Source organism: Alligator sinensis, unplaced genomic scaffold (genome assembly GCF_000455745.1).
Source record: "Alligator sinensis unplaced genomic scaffold, ASM45574v1 scaffold327_1, whole genome shotgun sequence".
NCBI lineage: Eukaryota > Metazoa > Chordata > Crocodylia > Alligatoridae > Alligator > Alligator sinensis.
In genome coordinates, this window is record NW_005842379.1 from 683,573 (window position 1) to 704,425 (window position 20,853).

The 20,853-nt window shown below is 44.1% G+C and overlaps 1 protein-coding gene across 1 annotated transcript; it reads left to right on the forward strand.

Moving 5' to 3' along the window:
• Positions 1–14,519: 14,519 nt before the first annotated feature.
• On the forward strand, positions 14,520–18,979 carry LOC102382163 (lymphotactin). Its single transcript, XM_006029456.3, has 3 exons — positions 14,520–14,664; positions 17,009–17,126; positions 17,896–18,979. The coding sequence occupies exons 1-3, from the start codon at positions 14,520–14,522 to the stop codon at positions 18,053–18,055; spliced, it is 423 nt and encodes a 140-aa protein (XP_006029518.2). The 3' UTR covers positions 18,056–18,979.
• The last annotated feature ends 1,874 nt before the right edge of the window (positions 18,980–20,853 follow it).

Below are 20,853 nucleotides of genomic sequence, written 5' to 3' on the forward strand. Positions count from 1 at the left end.
ACATGGCAAGGGAGTGTAAACGCACTCCACACCTGACTCAATTGCCAGATTCAAAGAAATGAGTGGAGTAAAAATGGACAAGTAGAAATGATGGACTGCAGCATTGGGAAAGCAAGCTGGGAAATGTCCAAGGAGAAACCTATTTTTTGGGCACATGTCAAGGGAAAGAAGATACAAGCCATAGTCAACACCGGCTGTGCTCAGACCCTGAATAGAGCGGATCTAGCTCCTCAAAACTGGGCACCAAAAACAGATGCAGTAAAGATGATTTGTATGCATGAACAGCCATTGGTGTACCCACGGAAAAAATATTTGGTAGAAATATTAGACCATGCAAGAGAGATGCCAGTGGGCATACCTAAGGATCTACCCTACCTGATGATATTGGGCAGAGATTGGAAAGAGATTTATAACATATTAGACGCAGTGAGAAGATAGGAAGAAAAGCGAGAGGGTTTAGCTGGAGAAGATGCCGAAGTTTCTCCAGAAACTGATAGACTGGATCTAGAAAGTTTATCAAGCAGTTCCTACTTTCAAGAAGCTCAACAAGGAGATGACCTATTCTGATCCATCATCAAGACTGAGTTGGCCTAGCAAGTTGTGGCAGGGCACTCTTGGTGCCTGCCACTTTAAGACCTAGGCCAAGCAGCCAGCAGGTACCTGACTGTGGCAGCCATTTTGGTCCCTGCCTGGGGCAGCCATTTTAGATTTAGGGCTGCCTATATAAACAGGGCAGTTCACTGATGGCAGGGGAGGCAGCAACATCGCCTCGCTGCAAAGCTTCACGTTTCATAGTTTCATAGTTGGTAGGGTCAGAAGGGACCTGAGGAGATCATCAAGTCCAACCCCCTGCTGTGGCAGGAAAGAATACCGGGGTCAAATGACCCCGGCTAGGTGTTCATCCAGCCTCCTTTTAAAGACCCCCAGGGTAGGAGCCAGCACCACTTCTCTTGGAAGCTGGTTCCAGAGCCTAGACGCCCTGACACTGAAGTAGCGCCTCCTGATATCTAGCCTGAATCTACCGTCTGCCAGCTTGCGACCATTATTTCTTGTCACTCCTGGGAGTGCTCGGGGGAACAGGGACTCTCCCAATGCCTGCTGGTCCCCCCTGACTAGTTTGTAAATGGCCACTAGATCCCCCCTCAGCCTTCTCTTGTGAAGGCTGAACAGGTTCAGGTCCCTTAGCCTCTCCTCGTAGGTCCTGCCCTGCTGACCCCTGATCATGTGGGTGGTCCTCCTCTGGACCCTCTCCATGCTGTCCACATCCCTCCTGAAGTGCGGTGCCCAGAACTGGACGCAGTACTCCAACTGCGGCCTGACCAGTGTTACATAGAGGGGGAGGATCACCTCCTTGGACCTGCTTGAGATGCATCTGTGGATGCATGACAGGGGATGGTTGGCCTTCCTGACTGCATCCCCACACTGTCAGCCCATGTTCATATTGGCCTCAATAATGACTCCTAGATCCTTCTCTGCTAATGCACTGATGAGAAGGGAGTTGCCCAGCGTGTAGGTCTGCTGCTGGTTCTTTCGCCACAGGTGCAGTACCCTGCACTTGTCAGTGTTGAAACCCATCCTGTTCTCTTCCGCCCAACCCTGTAGCCTGTCCAGATCTGATTGCAGCCTATTCCTTCCTTCTAGCATGCCCACTTTCCCCCACATCTTAGTGTCATCTGCAAATTTGAACAGGGTGCATTTTATCCCTTTGTCCAAGTTGCTGATAAAGATGTTGAACAGTGTGGGCCCAAAGACTGAGCTCTGCGGAACCCCACTGCCCACATCCCTCCAGGTCGAATAAGACCCATCCACCACCACTCTCTGTGTGTCGCCCTCCAGCCAGTTAGTGACTTATCTGACTGTATAGGCATTAACACCACAGTCTCCTAGTTTTTTAATGAGAATAGGGTGAGATACAGTGTTGAAGGCCTTCGTAAAATCCAGAAAGACTATATCCACCATGACACCTGCATCCAGGGATTTGGTGACCTGGTCATAGAAGGCCACCACGTTGGTTTGACAGGACCTACCTCTAATGAATCCATGTTGGTTGCCCCTAAGCATAGTCTCCCCTGCTGGCCCCTTGTGGACATGTGCCAGGATAATTTTCTCAAAAAACTTCCCCAGGACCGAGGTAAGACTAATGGGCCTATAGTTTCCTGCATCCTCCTTCCTCCTTTTTTTGAAAATGGGAACCACATTGGCCCTTTTCCACTCCCCCAGCACATCGCATATCATCCTGGAGGTAAGGGAGGAGCTGTAGGGGATGGCTAGGAGGCTCCTGGTCCTGGGCATGACCTAAAACTTCACCCTGCCAGGAGTGGGTGGCCTGGTGGGGCTCTCAGTGGTGCAGGAACCCCCAGGAAATGCCAGGCTATTGATCACCCTGGTGAAAGGCGGGTAGGCATGCCTTAACCCTAGCCCTCACCTTCGGGTGGGCTTGCATAACACTGGAGGTAGTTGGGGCCAGGTACGGCTGCGGCCACCAGAGCCCTGTGGGGTGCAAGACCCTGTGAAAATGTAGTTGGGGCCAGGCACAGCTATGGCCACCTGAGCCCACCGGGGAGGAAGCCCTGTGGCCCGAAGTGAGGGGGTGGTGTGGAGCCCCGAGTGAAGGGGGCAGAGTTGAGGAGCCCCAGTGAGGGGGTGTCCTCCATGTGAAGGGAGTAGGCCAAGGTGGTTCTTCGGATGCCTGAAGCCGTAATTTGGGCCAGAGGCCAATTAAAGGGGGCTCAGCCCGAGAGAGAGGGGCAGTAAAAGAAAAAAAAAAGAGTAAGTAACACCTCCCAACTAATAACATCTAAAAAAAGTATATCCAAGATGTGGCAGGCGAGAGAATCGGACTATACCGCAAAGTCTCAAATACTGGCAATCACAGGAAAGGGTCTAATAAGTAAAAAAAAAAAAAAAAAAAAATCAAAAACACCACACTGAGGTTTTGCAAAGTGCTTCCATGCAGGAAAGGGGAGATTGTTCATTGGCAGGGAAGGCAGGGCCTGAAGCCCCTTTTTGTCCCTGTGTAAAAAGTATTTACCTGGCTGGAGGAGAAGACGATTTTTTTTCTCCATTCAGAAGCTAAAAATGAGCACAATCATTCTTGTTAAGAGGGAACTCATTCCCCGAACACAGACACCAAGCAGGGAGGGGACCCCATAGCTTGGGGCAGACACCCAAGGAAGGCAGATACCTAGGGACAGGCAGGCAGGAAACGGAGGCTTAAAGCCCCTTTTTGTCCCTGTGTAGAAAGTGCTGATACTGTGCACATGTCATCCACAAGGTGCAGTTCCTCTCTGAAGGTTACAAAAATAATTATTCAAATAAAATATGTGTAGGTTATCTCAAAAGAAAAGGAAAAGAAAGGGCAAGCTCAGAAAGTATCAGAAGTGCAGAATAAAACCTGTACAGATGAAGGCAGGGCTTGAAGCCCCTTTTTGTCTGTGCTAAGAAACAATTTACCTCAAGGAGAAGAGGGGGTTTATTTTTTAATCACCTCAGGAGCTCTTTGGAGACAGGCTGACTGAAACCATTATCGGCATTATCATTATCATCATCATCATCATTATTCTATTGTTTTGTCATTATTGTTAATGAAATAATCATTTCAGGCAGGCAGAGAAGCCAATAGAGATAGGGACCTGGCAGACAGACATTGCAAACATTGCCACTCTTGTGAGGCAGCAAATGTTAGCAACTGGGTTTGTGTTTTTTTAATGTCCTCTGGTCCTCTTTGGAATTCTAGCCTCTAGAAAGGCTTTCAAGGGACCTTTTTTCTATAGGCCACTGGCAGAATAATATTGACTTAACAGTGTAACATTCATACTTTATCATACTCATTATCATTGTATCGCACTTTATCATCGTACTTTATCATTTGATAGTAATTTATCATCGACGTTTATCGTTATCATGATGTAACCCCACCCTCCTCCCAGTCATTAACATGCATCCACAGTGCATGTTTTTTCTGCCATAGACATAGCTTTAAATGTTTTTTTTAATCTCTGCACCAATTGATAAAATTGGAGCTTAGACTGACCTGCAAAGACTAAATTGATTCAGCCTCCAGCTTTTTGATTGTCTGTACTTAGCCAAGATCATGATAGAAAGCTTCTGGTAGTTCACATCAGGTCCTTCTCCCAGGCCATTCAAGCCCATTCCAAAGACTATATTCCCAGGTGCTTTCTCTGTTCTAAGTTTTAAATGAATCAGTCACTGGAGTTCTCATGACTTTTCTTGGGGGACTTTTCCACAGCCTAATGAACCTATACCAGGACCTTTAATCAATACCTTTATTTTGCTCAATCACTTGAGAAAGTGGTTCCTTTGTAATTTTGTGGAACCTTTTAATGTGAAGATGTCAAAGCACTCTCTGGGTATTAATCAAACCTCACAACAATGTAGGGCTGATCCTACTTGACTGCCACTAGGGGAAATTCTGCCAATGATAGCAATGGCTACTGGAGCAATCTTCTTGAAGCTGCTCAATATCCTGATCCCCATTTTACTGATGGGGAAATCCAGAGAAAAAGGGCTTTTAAAAAATGATCAGCATTGGCCTTTCTCTGCTGCCATTGAAGGCAGTGGGAACTTTACTCTCATCCTCCATGGGCACGTCTAAACATGTGCATGTACTGCACAGTATGGGCACACGTCTACACATGTGTGCCTATATTACACACTAAATATGACAATTTACGCCAACTTGAGCGTAAATTTAATACCTGCATGATGCAGGTATTAAATTTACATCTGGTTAGTTGCTGTGCAGCAACGCACATGTAGATGACTTGCTGAGCAGTAACACTGTGTGTGTGGACTGATTTGGGACTAAATTTAGTCCCAAGTCAGCCCACACACAGGGTTAATGTACTTTAATGCCTGCACATGTAGATGCTGGCCTATACCTGCTTACTGAGCAGTAACTTACTTCACAGTACATTTAAGCTGGTATAAATGCATGTGTAGACATGCCGAGTGGGAACAAAGTGAGGTTCACCTTCAGCCCTTCTCAAAATGAAGTTGTGACCTTCTTGGAGGCCAGTCAGTGTCAGAGCCAGGACTGGAGAACAGATGTCCTGATTTCACTCTCTCCTCATGGGCTGTGCTGTAGTCTGAGGAGTTTTGTGTTCCTCTGGTGAACTCAATTCATTTAGCAGCTCCCCAAATTTGTAAGGGAAAAGTTGCAAACTTCCTGGTTTGCAGGGTTTATTCCTTTTCTTCTTTATGAATTCTGTCAGGAATAAACTAACTGTTTTACACTAGAAGCATTGCTACAATATGTCAGCCACAGAGCATAATACTTCATAAATAAACCAGTGTCTGTATTAAGAACAGGTTTTAAACATGCTGGTTGTGTGTGCCCATCTCATTACCATTTCAAATAAACCACCTGGAGAGTTATTTTTAGGCTCTGTATAAGGTCTACAATAACATTATTGAGTCATAGGAAGAGTTTGGAGATTGTTTTTGGTCAAAACCTTTTTTCTGGTGAAAAATACAGATTTGGTGACACTAAAGCTTTGTATGAGTTACTTTCAGTTTTTGCTGCATTGTTTTTCCCCAAGTGAAAATCAAGTCAAACCACTTTAAGTTGAAATACTTTTGCTTAACATTTTTAAAGTGAAATGTTTTGATTTTTTTCTGTTCAAAACAACTTTTCATTTTCATTTTTGCTCTAATTTTTTATTTAAAGAACAAGTAAAATCCTTTAGAAAGTTTAAATCGGAAACCAAATGGTTTGTTTGACCCAAGACAATTCTTTTGAATTTGATTTACCAATTTTATTTTTAACAATATTTGATTCAAATTGACTTGCAAACATTATTTTGATACAATGCTAAAGAATTTCCAGTGCATTGAAAAATTACCCAGCTCTAGTTACAGTCTGTGTATATAAGCGTCTTTCTTTTTCTTTCTTGCTATGAATAAGATACAGTACTGATAAAGCAACTGGATCTGTGCTCCTGGATATAGAAATCTTTTGCATAGCTGTAGAACAGATACTAAATGGTCACAGTAGGAGGCAGTACAAGATCCCTTCCTGCTTCCCCCTACTAAATCTTTGACTTAAAAGGACCATGTTCAGTAGTAAGAACGCTACTCCTAGTCATGCCTTCCATCTCATGGAACCAGTGTGTGTCCATTTTTGATGGCAGCATTTGTGACTTGGCCTCTTAGGCACTGAGCACACAGGCATGAGATTTACCAGCTGGTTCTACATAGGTTAGTTTACCTAGTCATCATAAGAATAAAAGTGAGTTTCTGTGAGATTTTTTTTCCCTTCAATGTAAAAATTGTTCTGCTGTACATAGAGGCTGCTTGTGGCTTCCCCTCTCACCCTTTTTTCCATTGTCTCCTTTTCAGGTCACTACTTTGTCATGTAAATGTCAAAGAACTGTAGAAATGAATCAGGCTACTACTCTTTTTCCCCCCCGATAGCTGCTTGCCCTGTCTCAGTACTAACTCTAAAAATTGCCCCCATGTTAATCAGGGGTAGCATGTGTAGCTCATCTGTGGAAGGCTTCTTTTCTTGTGGGCAAATCTAGCCCTCTCGTTTTTGTAATCCACCCACCAGGAGAAACTGTGTAATTCCACCCCAGAAATAGGCCTTTCATTTGGGAAGCTGGGCAGAGGCCTATAAGGCATGCTTCATGTGGCAATACATAAGGGATACAACTGTTGCTAATCAGAAAAGTAGTGGGGGTGAGGGGCAGAGGATTTGCTGCTATTGGGGAAATTCTCTAGGCCTGCTTTTGTCATGGGATCATAGTAGACAAATCTAACCTGTGAGCTCAGGTGTCATCTACAAAATGCATTGACTTGAAATGAGATTTTTTTTGTTAAGTTTGGCAAGCTGAAAAGTCAAAAATAAATTTGTTTGGGATCAAATGAAATCATTTTGTTTATATCTCATTGTGTTTTGTTTTCAAGATGGCTGAGATGCTTTTAATCACATTAAAATAAAATAAAAAAATTTAAAGTTGTAAAATACTTCTATATTTTCAGAATTTTTAAGGTTTTTCTTTTTTAAAAAGAAACAATTTCCCCCAATAATATTTTGATGGGCAGAATCTGTGTTTTTCAGCAGGGGGATGGGGGGTAGAAATCAGCTGAAAATGTCACTATGTTCTACTTCAGGTGCAGGGGACCCAATCCTCTACTGGCAGAATGCATTAAAACTCCCTTGACTTCACAGGAGCTATTCCAGAGTTGATACTAGATGCCTCTAAATCCCCAAGGCTGCACAAGCAGTCTAGTAAAGGAAATAGGAGGTTATTTATTCCTTGCATGCTATGTGCCAGTGTAATATCACTGGCATGTAGAATGGTTTTGTGGTCAAAGTACACAGGCATGGAAATCAGGAAAACAGAATCTTAATCATGAATGTGCCATTTATTTGAGTGCATTAACTGCTTGATGCTTCCATTTCTGTCATATGTTCACTTACCTCCCAGCATTTTTGAACAGCTAAGTTTGCTCCTGTTGAGAAGGTGAAATAATATTTTATGGACATGTACTGCCCTTTTGAAGTTCCATGAATAAAAGTTCTGGTTATTTGGAAGATTATTTTTCCCTCTACCAGGTTTTGTTTGTTTGTTTGTTTGTTTGTTTGTTTTTAACTTTTGCTACAATGAGCTCAGACAAATAATTCAACAGGATTGTATTCTCTGACAAGCACATTGTTCAAAATAGTCTTGATACTTAGATGAGTGCTGGTTACGAGGGGAAAACCGTAAAACCACCAAAAACCTCAAGGATTCTTTCAGAAAGTTTAGAGTGGAACTTTTTGAGTGTGGGTGTTCACTTTGCAATTGTGCAAGCTGATTTCTTTTTTCCCACCTCAGTCATTTTGTATTCACTTGCCTTCCCACTGAGCCTCCTCCACTCTAAACGGCTCACAGAGTGAACAGCTAAGGAAATCAAAAAGCCTACAGAATGGAAAATATTTCCTTGTGTCATTTTAAGGATGTAGCTGGGGGAGGGCCATGTTTCATTTCAGGCAGCAAATAAGGAGCAGTCACTTTTGTCATCAAAAGTATTGTAGTATTTTGTGGAACAGGATGTGGCCATGGAATGGCCAGTGCGTACTAACCAGCATGAGGCTCAGCAGCCTGCACAATTGATGGCGTGGTTAGAAAGTGACAGCTCATCTCATAAGTTGTTTCACACATGAACAGCAAAGAAGAAAACCTTTTTTAAAAAGCTGTGCTTTTTTTATTATTATTCTTTACCATGGAGACAGTCAGCCTCAGAAATGTTTTCATTTCCCCCCACAAAGAAGTGTTTATATTTAAAAAGATCCAGCCCTAACTTTTCCTTCCACTTGTTGAAAAGGATGACTGGCAAAGCTTGAAAGCCCTGGATAATGACATCATCACTCTAGGACCTTCTACCCTAGCGTCTTGTATTTATGCAGGGCCCATCCAGGCTGATCTGTCCCCTGCCCTTCTTTTACAGTTTACAGCTTTTAGAGGTGTAGGGAGTCCTGATTTACAGGCTGCAGCCCTAACTATCATGTTTAATACCTACTGATGAACCTATTCTGCATGAGTTTGTCTAATCCTCTCCTGACTGTAGGGAAGTGAGAAGAGGTCTGAGAGAAGAGGAAGTGTCTCAGCCTATTTGAGAAACAATCTGTGTCTGAACTGCCCCTATAGTTCAGGGGTTCTTAGATTTGTTCAGGGCAATCTCTCATTTCCACAGAAACTGATTTACACTTGATTAACTGAGAGTCAACATTTATTTTGAACACAGTTGGCCTCATTCTTCTCCAACTGAGAGTCACTAGGATGAGAACTGGTTCCCATAACTCAGGCTTCACAAATGAGTCATGTAAGGCTTAATAGTTAAGCCTTTCTCAATCTTGGAAACTGAAGAGGAGAAGACAGGGAGTGACAAAGGCCATCATCAAGAAAGAGGAATAGGAGACTGAGAATGCAGTCTCTTTGAGCCCATCTTCCTAATGTGGAATACTTAGTTAGCTTGCTGTTTGGAGCTTGCTCATGGCTAATATAGACTGGATTAAGTAAAATTAGGTAGATCAAGTGCCTGAAACTTCCTCTTACAGACACTTGGCAGCAACCTGTATAACTATTTGTTAAGATAAAGCCCTGAGCAAGAGAGACCACTGACTTATCTTGGCTATATAATTTCATATGACTGCCAGTGCTATGATTTGAACAAATAAAATGTTCTATATAAGCAACGACTATTAGGTTCCTATAGAGGATCTTGGCAAATGGGTCATTGGAGATTACAAATCCATCATTGCTGAAGATGGTCAAGCCTAGAGTATGATATGTAGTATCTAGACCACATCTGTCTAAAGTCCCTTTCCAGACAAATTTTTCTGGGCCTAACTTTCCATACTTGCATGCCTAAGGTTGGATGCCTGAGCAGAAATCTTTTGAAAGTGCCTGCTGGACATAAGAGTTCATGTTCCATTAAGGGAGTGGACATTTTAGCTAGACTAGGAAAATATTAGTGTGACCTTTTGGTTTATGCAGTAGCAAAGAAGAGGAAGAGATGGTGTGCAACAAAAGTCGTTGAATATGACTAAGAATAAGATTGCTAAAATGTGTAAGTTTCTGTACCAGGAACACTGAACATATGCAAGGTGAAACAGAAATGTTACCAGGGTCCTAATGCAAGACAAAAATCTTTGCACAGGATGAATTCCCGTTAATGTCAATGGGACGTGACCACATATTAAAATTTCATCAGAAGAACATAAGCAGTTCCATACAGGATTAGACCAATGATTCACTTAGCCCAGGATCCTGTCTCTGGCAGTGGCAAGTAGTAGATGCTTTAGAGAGAGAGAACGTAAATGGGGTATGTCCAGACTGAGGGCGCATGTGGAGTACTGTGTCCAGTTTTGGGCCACCCACTACAGAAGGGATATGGAGACATTGGAGAGAGTATAGTGGAGGGCAAAAATGATTAGAAGGATGGGGCACATGACTTACGAGGAGAGGTTGAAGGACCTCAGCTTATTTAGTCTGAAGAAGATAAGGCTGAGGTGGGATTTAACAGCAGCCTTCAACTACTTCAGTGATGGTTCCAGAGAGGATGGAGCTAAACTGTTCTCAGTGGTGGCAAATGACAGAACAAGGAGCAATGGTCTTAAGTTGCAGCAAGGGAGGTTTAGGTTAGATATTAGAAAAAGCTTTCTCACCACGACTGCAGTAAAACACTGGAACATATTGCTCAGAGAGGTGGTGGAATCTCCATCCTTGTAGTTTTTTAAGGCCCAGCTAGACAAAGCCTTAGCTGGGATGACAGATTTGGATGGTCCTGCTTTGAGCAGGGGGGTTGGACTAGATGACCTCCTGAGATCCCTTCCAACTCCAGTTTTCTATGACTTCTATGTTTCCACGTCCATCCCTGACACGCTCTCCCTGGTATCTGCCATCATTGGTGTAGCAGGCTTACCTTTCAGAGCTTGGGTTGAGTCCCAGGCTTGAGATCCTGCTGTTTTGATTGGTGGAGACCATCCAGAAATAAAGTCACGCTCCTTTCCTGAGGGGAGGGGGAGAAGAGCTCCCCCGGACCTGATTGAAGACTGTAAACTGTCAGGTCTGGAAGACTGCAGGGGTGGAGCCCTGGAGTGTATAAAAGGAGCTGTGTGCCCAGCATGAGGGGCAGATGTAGTGAGGGACTCAAGAAGAGCAGAGCCAAGAAAAGCTGGGGAGCTCTCCCTCAGCAGGCAATAGGCCCAAGGCTCCTGAAACTGCCACTGGAGGAGCAAATGGGAGACCGCTTGAGCTGTTGATGGCACACAGGAGTGGTGCGCGGAAACCCGGCCCTGAGAGCAGTGTGAGACTGCTCAGGCCCATCACGGTGTACAGTTCAGTGCATGGAGCCCAGGCTTTGGGACTCACAAGTGGCAGCTCGAGCCTGCAACCCCGGCAGTGCCAGCGGGCCACTCAGTGCGCAGGGCAATGCATGGGGCAAAGGCCTTGGGGCTGCAGTAAGTCGGTTCAGGCCCCATCTCTCGGCAAGCAACCAGGTCCCATAGTGCGCAGGGCGGTGCACAGGCCTGAGCCTTGGGAGCCAGGGAGCAGCAGAGGCTGCTTGGGTTAGTCACCTGGCATCAGGACAGCCAGCTGGAGCCTGAAGGGCCTGGCCTATGCTAAGAGAGCCCTCAGTGCCAAGCTAGGGCACGGGGAAATGGTAGTGCTGCAGCATGAGGCCCAGCACCCAGGAGTCAGCAGCAGTGGTGCAGCAGCTGAGAGGAGCTGAGCCCTTGGTGCCCAGGGCGGGGCACAGGGTGGGGAGGACCCAGCGGCGCAGGAGAGGCCTGTAGAGGCACTCCAGCAGAGGAGACCCCATCAAACTGCGCCCTGACCACCACCACCTGAGGGAGCGTGAGTCATTGGACCCTTGGGTCCCTCAGGGGAAGACATTTGGGGCGGGCAAACCCAGAAAAGGGGCTGGGTGAGCCACCCCCCTGCCTAGTCAAGGCCCTAAAAGGAGGGGCTCTTGATGCTTCCCGGACACCCCCCAAGTGACCCCATTGGAAGGAGGACTATCTCTTGTCATGGATCAGGGACCATATTAAGGAATAGATGTTATTAAGATTGTTCATGTTTGTGCCTTATATTTTGTAATTGAAATGTTGTATTGCGATGTTGTAAAAAGTGTTATTTAGGGTTTGACCTTGGTTATTGGTTAGTGTTCACTGTGTATGTATATATATATGATATTTAGTTTTATGTTTATGTATATTATAACAATCAATTGTATATAGTTAAGAACTTTGGGTTTGGGCTAACTCTATAGAGGAAAGAGGGATCTGCTTGAATTTCTGGTATCTCTCTCACAGCACCCCCTCCTGCCTACCCATCCCATTCAATTGAGAATAGGGCACTCCCTTGTGTGTACCCAGGTTACATTGGTTTAGAGATGTCAAAGACTATATCCTTGGTTTTTCTATTTAGTCACTCCCAATGGATCTGTTCTCCATGAATTTGTCTAATCTCTTGTTAAATCTGGTTAAATCTGCCTCTGAAACCTCCTGTGGCAACAAATTAGTAGGAGGTTAAGTACTCTACTCAATAGAAATGGATTTAAGCATGGGCTTAAATTAAACACATAGGAGCACAGGACTGGAAGGCTCCTCTTAGGCCATCTCCCCTTAGGCCATTTTTGTGGAGGGTTGTGAATACTAAAGGAGAAAGTTGCTTCTCTGAAGCTTGGAGTAACATGTTTAGCATGGGGTAAGAAAGCAGGCACACATTTCTCCCTAACATTTCCTGCTGGATGCCTTAGGTAGCCATCTACTCAATCTTCTGGCTTTTATGTATCCCATTTTTAAGGGTCTAACTCTCCCCACACATTGGGTCTGTCTACATGTGAAAATAATCCAGGAGCAGTTTTCTCTAAAGTACTCTAAAGTAAGCTCTCCTGGGCACATGTCTACAAGTGCAGGGACATGGGAACAGATTTACTGTTCCTAGCAGCAGCCAGGGGGAGATCTAGATTCCCCCTGGGTTTTAGCCCAGGGACCAGGAGACATCTTTCTCCTGGGGGGGTCTGGGACATTGCTTCCTGCCACTGGAGCCCAGGCAGGGACAATACCCCCTGCCCCAGCAACAGGGAGCCCTCAGCCCCTGCTCCATGATTGTGGAGCTGGGGCTGGGAGAACCTAATCTCCAGCCCAAGCCCCATAATTGCAACACAGTCATGGGGCCCAGACTGGGAGACCGTATCTCCCAGCCCAAACCCTGTGGTTGTGGGGCCCAGGCTGGGCCCCATGACCAGGGGGCTTGGGATGAGAGATATGGATCTTTCGGCCTGGGAGCTGCAACTGTGGAGCAGGGGATGGGAGATAAGGATCGCCTGGCCTTGGCCCTGCGATTGCGGAGTGGCGGCTGGGAGCTTCTTACTTCCAAGCAGGGGGACATTGTCCCTTACTAGGCTCCAGTGGCAGATCCCACCCTGGCAACCAGCAGCTCTTGGGGGCAGGGAGCAATGTCTCAGCTCCCACCAGGAGATAGCTGTCTCTTGGCCCCATGCTCTCTGCCAGTCCCTGGGCTTGTACCCAGGGGAGTCTAGAGCTCCCTGTGGCTGCTGCAGGGGCCAGATGCAGGGCCTCAGGGAATGGAAGCAGTCTGCTGTTAGGAGCAGCAAATCTGCTCCCACGTCCCTGCATGTGTAGACGTGTGCCCGGTACAATTTACTCTATAGTACCTTAAAGTAAACTGCTCCTGGATTATTTGCATATATAGACGTGCCCAGAGTGCCCTTTTTGCCAAGAAAGCTAACAGCATACTGAGCTGTATCAGTTGGAACACTGCCAGCAGATCAAGGGAAATGATTATTCCCCTCTATTCTGCATGGATGAGGCCACATCTAGAGTACTGTGTACAGTTTTGGGGCCCTCACAACAGAAAGGCTGTGGACAAGTTGGAGAGTGTCCAGTGGAGGGCAACAAAAATGGTTAGGGGGATTGGGGCACATGATTTCTGATGCTTATTTAGACTACAAATATGGGTGCTGGTGAGTGTGGACAGCTAGACACAGGAGGATCCAAGCAGCTCATGGTGCATATGTGGCCTATAAAAGCACCCTTATCCATAAGGCCCTTGGCATCCATACATAAAGCCCTATTATCAGCATTGTCCTTAAACATTAGTTACAATATCTACTCCCACATTAGGATGGGCCCAAAAAAAGGACATTCATTTCTCTGTCCCCTTTGTGCTAGGTTTCTTGGGCTCCTTAATTATACTGGCAGGATCCCTGTACCAGCTTTGTCCACCACCCTTTGAATTATGCTTCTCTCCTCATGCTTGAAGGAGGAGATACAGCAGAGATTTGGTCATTGTGATGGCCCTGGCCTTGGCCCAGGCTTTGTCAGGCTAGCTCCAGCCTGTATGCCAGATTCTCTCACAAGGGATAATGGTGATTTGTGTAGAAGCTCATGAAATATCCAGTTTTCTGCAGGTTAAGGAGTCAATCTGCATTTCTGTTCAGCTGCATTCTGCAAATATCTGGTGATGTTAACCTGGGTCTGTGTGTATATCAGGAGGAAGCTGAATAGCACTGCCAAATCCAGAATAGACACGGAATACATCTACACTACTAAACCTTTAGAGCCACCACTAATGTAAAACTGCTATGGACAGTTCAATTTATTCCATTAGCAAAGCCTCAGCTCCTTTAACTCATGTTTCCCTCTTCAGGGGTCGCCTGACTCTGCTTCTGTGGTGGAGATGTGGAGTTTAGCTTCCAGGGCTCATAGCTGAGATCTGAAAGGGCAGAACATTCATTAAAGGTTTCCACCGCCGCAAAGGAGTTTTCTTTGCAACCTAAAATAAAACTCGCTTGTAACGTGTTAGCAGAAGCAACCACAGACTTGGTTTGTGACAGGAAAAAAGCCTGCAGAGGGGGGCTAGCAGGACTGGGGAGTTTTTTTCTGATCTTAAAAAAAAAGTTTCTTTCTAAAATTTTCCACCTATGCTCACCCCCACCATGATGCCCCTCTTACTGAGCACAGGAAGTTTGCTGACCACTTAATGACAGTATATAAGTGTGGGGACAGGGGTTCAGATTATCACTTTCTCCTCTGCCACAGGGTGAAGTATTCGGCAATGAAGCTCTACAACTTGGCTATCCTGGTCCTTTTTTGCCTTGGCATCCTCACCATGCACACAGCGAGAGGTAAGTTTTCATCTCCATAGGAATGTAGGAATTGCCGAACGATACCAAGACTGGGGTTTGTCTAATTCAGTGTCCTTTCTCAGGGAGTGACCAATACTGGTTACTTAAGAGGAATCTGTGAAAAATTACATAATGAAATTCTCTGTTAATTGGGGGTGTTTCTTAACCCCTATCAGTTTGTGGCTGGCTTAGGCCTTGAAGCTGGGAGGACATTTTTTTCCTAGAAAATTTTATTGCTATCTAGTATTATCCTGGATGCTCCCACTCACCATGTCAATGTTTAATCTGCTGTGGCATTGAGTTCCGCAGGTCAGTTGTGCCTTGTATAAACAGCATGTTTTTCACCTAGTTTCAGTGGTATTGCCTTTCAGTATTGGTTGTGCCCTTGTTCAGAAATTAGGAAAAGGGCTTAATAATGCTAACAGCTCCTGTTTTATATTCTCTAAATTACTATATTATATCCTTATTATATACTTCAATATATATTGAATTATTACATACACCATTAGTTTATCACTTCTTATTTTTTTCCTCTCTGACCTGTCTAGTCTTACTCTTTTAATTGCTTTCTGTAAGGAAGGCTTTTCAAGCCTCTAAGAAATTTCTTTTTCCCTGTGTTTTTACTAAATCAGTTTGCAAATGATTGACTGAAAAGGAAAGCTTCCAAGAATAAGTCTCACTATAGATTTACACACTGGCACTGGTGCTTTCAGTTTTGTTCTGTATTCCTTTCTTAATACAGTTTAAGGTCTAATTAAAGATTTTTTTATGATGATAGCTGCATATTGAGCATAGGTTTTATATGAGCCATCCATAATAATGCTTAGACATATTAACTACAAGCAATTTATAGAGCATGTGACATTTGTAAAAGACCACGCTTGTAGAAAAACCACGCACATGCACACAAACACATGCATGTGTGCATGTATACCAACATTCATAGTCAGACAAGCAGAAGCCCAAAAATCACACGTGCAAAGCATTTATACTCAGCCTCTTTGTGTATTATTGTAAAATGACAATAATACACAAAGAGAAGCACAGGATCACAAACACGTGGAGAATCACAACTACATAAAAGCCAAATACAACCCATCCTCCCTTTTCTCCCACCAACAAAATAACATATCTGCAACACAGACCAACTGATGTGATAAGAGCTCCTAGTCCTTAGTATCACAGTGGTCCAGTTGGCCATCCTAAAGTCTGGGATTGGCAAAATCCCTTCTTTCCAGAAACTCTCCCCTGCCCTGTAATGTTCCCATGGGTGAAACACTGTGTAGAAGGGCAGTGCAAAGTAGGGTGGTGTTAGGATACCATGTGGCATTTTTTGTCATCTAAAAGAAGGGGATTGCAGGGTGGATAGTAAACCTGCCATGGGAGACCAAAACAAGGTCTGAGGAAAGATGGAGGGAGGGAGCAGGTGCTTCAAAGGACTTTCTAAGGGCAAGTGAATAGAAAAGGGGAAGAGGAAAGATGTTTCCCAGAGAATATCCCTCCCATTTTAATTACATTGAATTTTAATTTAATTTAAATGGTTTGCAAGTCTTGTGCAACCTATTCTGATCAGCTGCGACTGAAATCGACTGAAATAAAGCTGCTGTTGGGAACCTATTCATCAGGGCTGGCCCATAATATTTTGGGGCCCCCTGATCCATGGAAAAATCCGAATTGAGGTTAATTACAGTATAAACTCACTGAAATAAAATAGTCGGGGACAGGCTGCGTGCATGTGGGCTGTGCTGCAGAGGGCATGGGGTGGTGGCAGCACGTGCTGAGGATGCCTGCGTTCCCTTTCTGGAATTGGGGCGAGAGCAGAGCCAGGAACTCCTCCCCTGCTTGGCTGGGAAGGGGCTCTCTGCCTGCATTGAACCCTTTAAACATGGCACAGGCGGTGGGGAGCGAGCAGAACACAACCCCTTGGCTGCAGGCCCCCTGTGGCTGCAGGTTCTGCAGAATAGGACAGGCCAGCCCTGCCCTGCTGTTGGTGGTTTAACTTTGTGGCAATGAGTTTATGTGTTAGTTTTTTTTACAGAGTGTGAGGACTAGTGTGTCCAACTAAAAAGCCTTTTAAGAAGGAGAATGTAATTGTTTACATGCTGTTGAATTTGCCCAGGATGCCTACTCACAGAGAGAAGCTTGGGTTATTCACGGATCTCATATGATTAGGATTTTTGCTCTATAACTCACAAGGATGATGCATGTATGGCAGGCTTAGCTAATGCAATCCAATACATAAGCATAGAGGTACCCGAGTTGTAATTTAGCAAGCCACTTGCTGTAAAGAATCACTATTCTTTAGTACTACTGGTAATTTACCATCTTTTTTTTTTCATTTTAGGGAGTGTAGGAAGTCAAATTATAAGAAGAAGTTCCTGCATAAACCTATCAACAAAGCAGCTAGACATAAGAGGGCTTGCCAATTATGAAAATCAGAACATACCAGTAAAAGCCGTTATGTAAGTATGTGGTCCAGTCTTCATCTGCTAATTCATCTAGAGAAACATTCTGCCCTCCCCATTAAGAGAAGAAAGAAAGTCAGTAAAACTGACTCAAAGCAAGCATAGGGGCTGTATATCTGAATAAGCATGCTTACTTGAGAGCCTTTCTTCATATCTCATATGAAAGCTTCATTAGGCAGTGTCAAAAAGTCTGGAGTACTGGTGCTGTAAAGCTGCATATGCAAAAATGTATCAAACAGCAAAATGTTTTGTTCTAAAAGTTAGGAAGAAATGTCAGAAAGCAAAACGTGTTTTGAGTGTCATAGACTAGTATAGCCTTGCGGGTTATCAGTCACTGCATTGGGGTGAGGTATGCAAGAAAATTTGTGGAAGGGATAGAAGTAATAAAACTCCTGTAGGAATTAGAGTTGGTCCTTGTGCAATAAATGTGAGGCCATATTTTCAAAGAACCTCTACATGCTGGGTGTTCTTAGCTCTTCCAGAAAGTCTAGAAGTACAGCACATGCATAGATACATATAGAAATACACAGTATTATACACCCTCCCCCCCAATCTATAAGTACAGCTGGTGTTCATTTGCTAAATTGCAGAACCAACTCGTAGCTGGGTTTAAGACATGTTACTGATGTGACCACCCCAAACTTACACCAGTAAAACTTTGTCACATCACATCCTCATCTATTCCACATAGAAACATGTACATGTGGTCTTGTCTTGGAAACAAGAAATTTCATGTCTGTCTGCATTTCCACTTCTTCTCCTTCAGGTTCATCACCAAGGAAGGCATCAAAATCTGTGTGGAGCCCGAACTCAAATGGGTGAAGCAAGCCATAAAATACCTAGATCAAAGACATGTCATCAGAAGAACCACTATCAAGCCCAAGCCCAAGCCCAAACCCAAACCCAAACCCAAGCCATCTAACTAAATGGAGATGCCACTGAAACCATAAGCAACTGCTTGTAACTCCAACTTGGTAACTGATAATAAAGTCTCTGAACTAACACAGGCTGATCAGAACCTTCCTCTATTCATTTTCATTCTGCAGCTGGACTCTTCTACATTGTTCTCAGATTTATTTACTGCAAAATATGTTCATTATTTATGATTGTGTGTGAGCAGTTTTCTCCGAGCAGGGTGGACTATGGACTGCCCTTTAATATGCTGACAGGGTTTCTGTCAAAGACCGATGACAGAAGTCTTTATTTATAAGAGGGAAGGAAAACATGCAGGGTGTTGCCTGTCTATGGAACTCGTTGCTGAAATAGGTTACAGGAGCTGACATTGGGGCCCTATTTGAAAAATGTGCTGCATAATATAGTGATGGAAAAACTACTTAAGCTATAAGTAAGCAAAGTAAGTTTCAGCCCATCAGCTGCTAATTGCAATGTGCAGGATACAATTGTTTGCCTTTCTATTCCTCTTTGTAACATAGTGTGATGATGTAGCTGGGTCTGATTCTCCTCTCACTTTCTAACAGTGCAAATATATTGGGTTGGGTTGATTTCCAATGTGAATTGCACTAAATGTGCACTTATTCAGAGTATTTCTATGTAGATTTACGATGAGGAAGGATCTAGCCTACCAACTTCTGTGAAGTTACTGCTGATTTACACTGGTCTGAGATACATCTGAGATGAGCACTTTGTTTTTATCTTTGCTTTTTTATGCAGCATTAAATTTCAGCAATGACTGTATTTTATTTCAATCCTGTATAGCAAATTCTCAAGCCCAAACTAATGTAGAGGCTGGTGCAATGGAAATAGTTATATTCTCTGTAAATGTTAATTTCATTTTAAAATGGATTAAGTCTAATAATTCATGGACTTTTTGGACATTAATAAAAATCTTGTAAACCTTCAGTCAGATGGTCTGTTTGTTTATTTATGACCTGGTTGGAGATCCTACAAAAGGACGTTGCCATTCTAACACAAATCCATGATCTTAATGTCACACCAGGAAAAACTACCTTTGCAGAAAAATGTGGCAACACCTCCAAATTCTTATAGTCTTAGAAAGTTATGCACACAATCCGTAGAACCCCATGTTATGGAAATAGTATCACATCATGGCTGAAAACCAAGATGGACAGATCCTTCCCTCCTTTTTCTACAGAAAGCCTTCAGCCCTAGTTTCATTCTTCATCATTCTCTGCATCGTCCAAATGAGAGCAAAACATAAATTTTTGATCAGCTCAGACAGCAGATCAGAAAGTCAAGCTGCTGTCCATATATGAAAAAGTGGGTTGACCACTTCTATGCACCATTGCGGGTTAGAGCCAACATTTCTGTTTTGTACCCGTTTAAAACAGCTGCAGCTGTCCTCTGTTCTCCATTAGAGGCACCAATTTTGAGCATGCTAGAAAACTGATGCTACAATAAGCTTGGTAATAAAAGTCTTGTTGGCAGAGTGGAAGGCTGAGGGCAGAAGATTCAGGAAGCCTGGCTGGCTATAGTATGCTTCATTCAATGCCAAAACTGCCAGGCAGTCCTCTCTCTAAGGACCCTTATTCCTCTCCCATTACAGGCACTGGAAAGGCTTCCTGTTCAGCACAAGTGTGATACACAACCTGAAACTAGGTGACCCTCCCAGAAACATCCACAAGGCAAAATGACCTCAGATCTACAGCAAAACCAAATCACTGCTGCTGTGTGGAGTGATACAGGGCTACAACTCACTCAAACTCTGTGTCCTCGTTTGCCCTCCTATAAAATTAAGATAATCCTACATACCTACCTTGACAAGGTCCTTTGAGAGCCTCTAAAGGAAAATGTTGAAGGCCAAAGTGGTTATCTATTATGAACCCCCTGGGTGCACATGGCAACACAGGCAAAAATAACTTGCAACTGGACATGTGGAAAGAGGAGTGAGAACAGGTGAAAGACCTGGTATAAACAGTGATTAAGACTAAGTGAAGTGAGGCAGTCCTGGGAGATTAATTACTGACCACCAGGAGCTGATTTGCACCAGTAACATCACACTAGCATTAATTTCCAAAAAACGTAAATGTAAGTGCCATTAAGGATGAGCAGGGCCTGCCTGCCTGTAAGTGCCATTAAGGATGAGCAAGGAGTCCTGAGTACAAAAGAAGAGGAAGCTTGAGGCTGCAGCAAGGGGAAGAGAAAGCAGCGTGCACGTGGAACCTGGTCAGCCTGCACAGAGGAGCGTGCAGTGGAGCTGGAGATCTCATTGACTTGGTCTGCCAGGACTGTGGGCTGAAGGAGTTGGACTCCCACTTGGAGGCAGCTGCAGACTACTCTTTGAGCACTCTAGGGTCTAAAGGCTTGTTTGGGGACACTTTCAGAGGTATGGGGAGGAAATTAAAGTGCTAAGAATGCTACCACAGCATTGATGTTTCTTTACCTTTTGACTGTTCCCTCCCTTTGGCTTGTTGGCTAAGGACCCTGTGATTTTCTATGTAAAACTGGGAATTCACTTTTGTTTTTCCTGCCAGTTTCTGGGGCAGCAGGATTGGCATAATGGGTATGAAACAGAAAGGGTGCCTCTAACCTGCAGTGCTGCATAGGGATGATCTGACCTGTTTTCTTATCTGGACAACAGGTTCATGTTTAGACTTGCTGTCAGGGATGTTCAAAAATACATGTTGTTTTGTCTCCTGGACTACGTGACAGCAGAAAAGGAGATGCTGGGGCTGAAAGGTTTTTGCAGAGTTAAATAAGATGAAGCTGCCAGGGCCTGGATTTCAGGCTTGATGATGATGTGATA

Excerpts from the sequence above, each read along its gene's own strand:
- LOC102382163 (XM_006029456.3), top strand. The coding sequence starts at position 14,520 with ATGACAGTATATAAGTGTGGGGACAGGGGTTCAGATTATCACTTTCTC. Across the intron at positions 14,665-17,008 it reads CACCATGCACACAGCGAGAG|GGAGTGTAGGAAGTCAAATT; the intron begins GTAAGTTTTCAT and ends TTTTCATTTTAG. Across the intron at positions 17,127-17,895 it reads ATACCAGTAAAAGCCGTTAT|GTTCATCACCAAGGAAGGCA; the intron begins GTAAGTATGTGG and ends CTTCTCCTTCAG.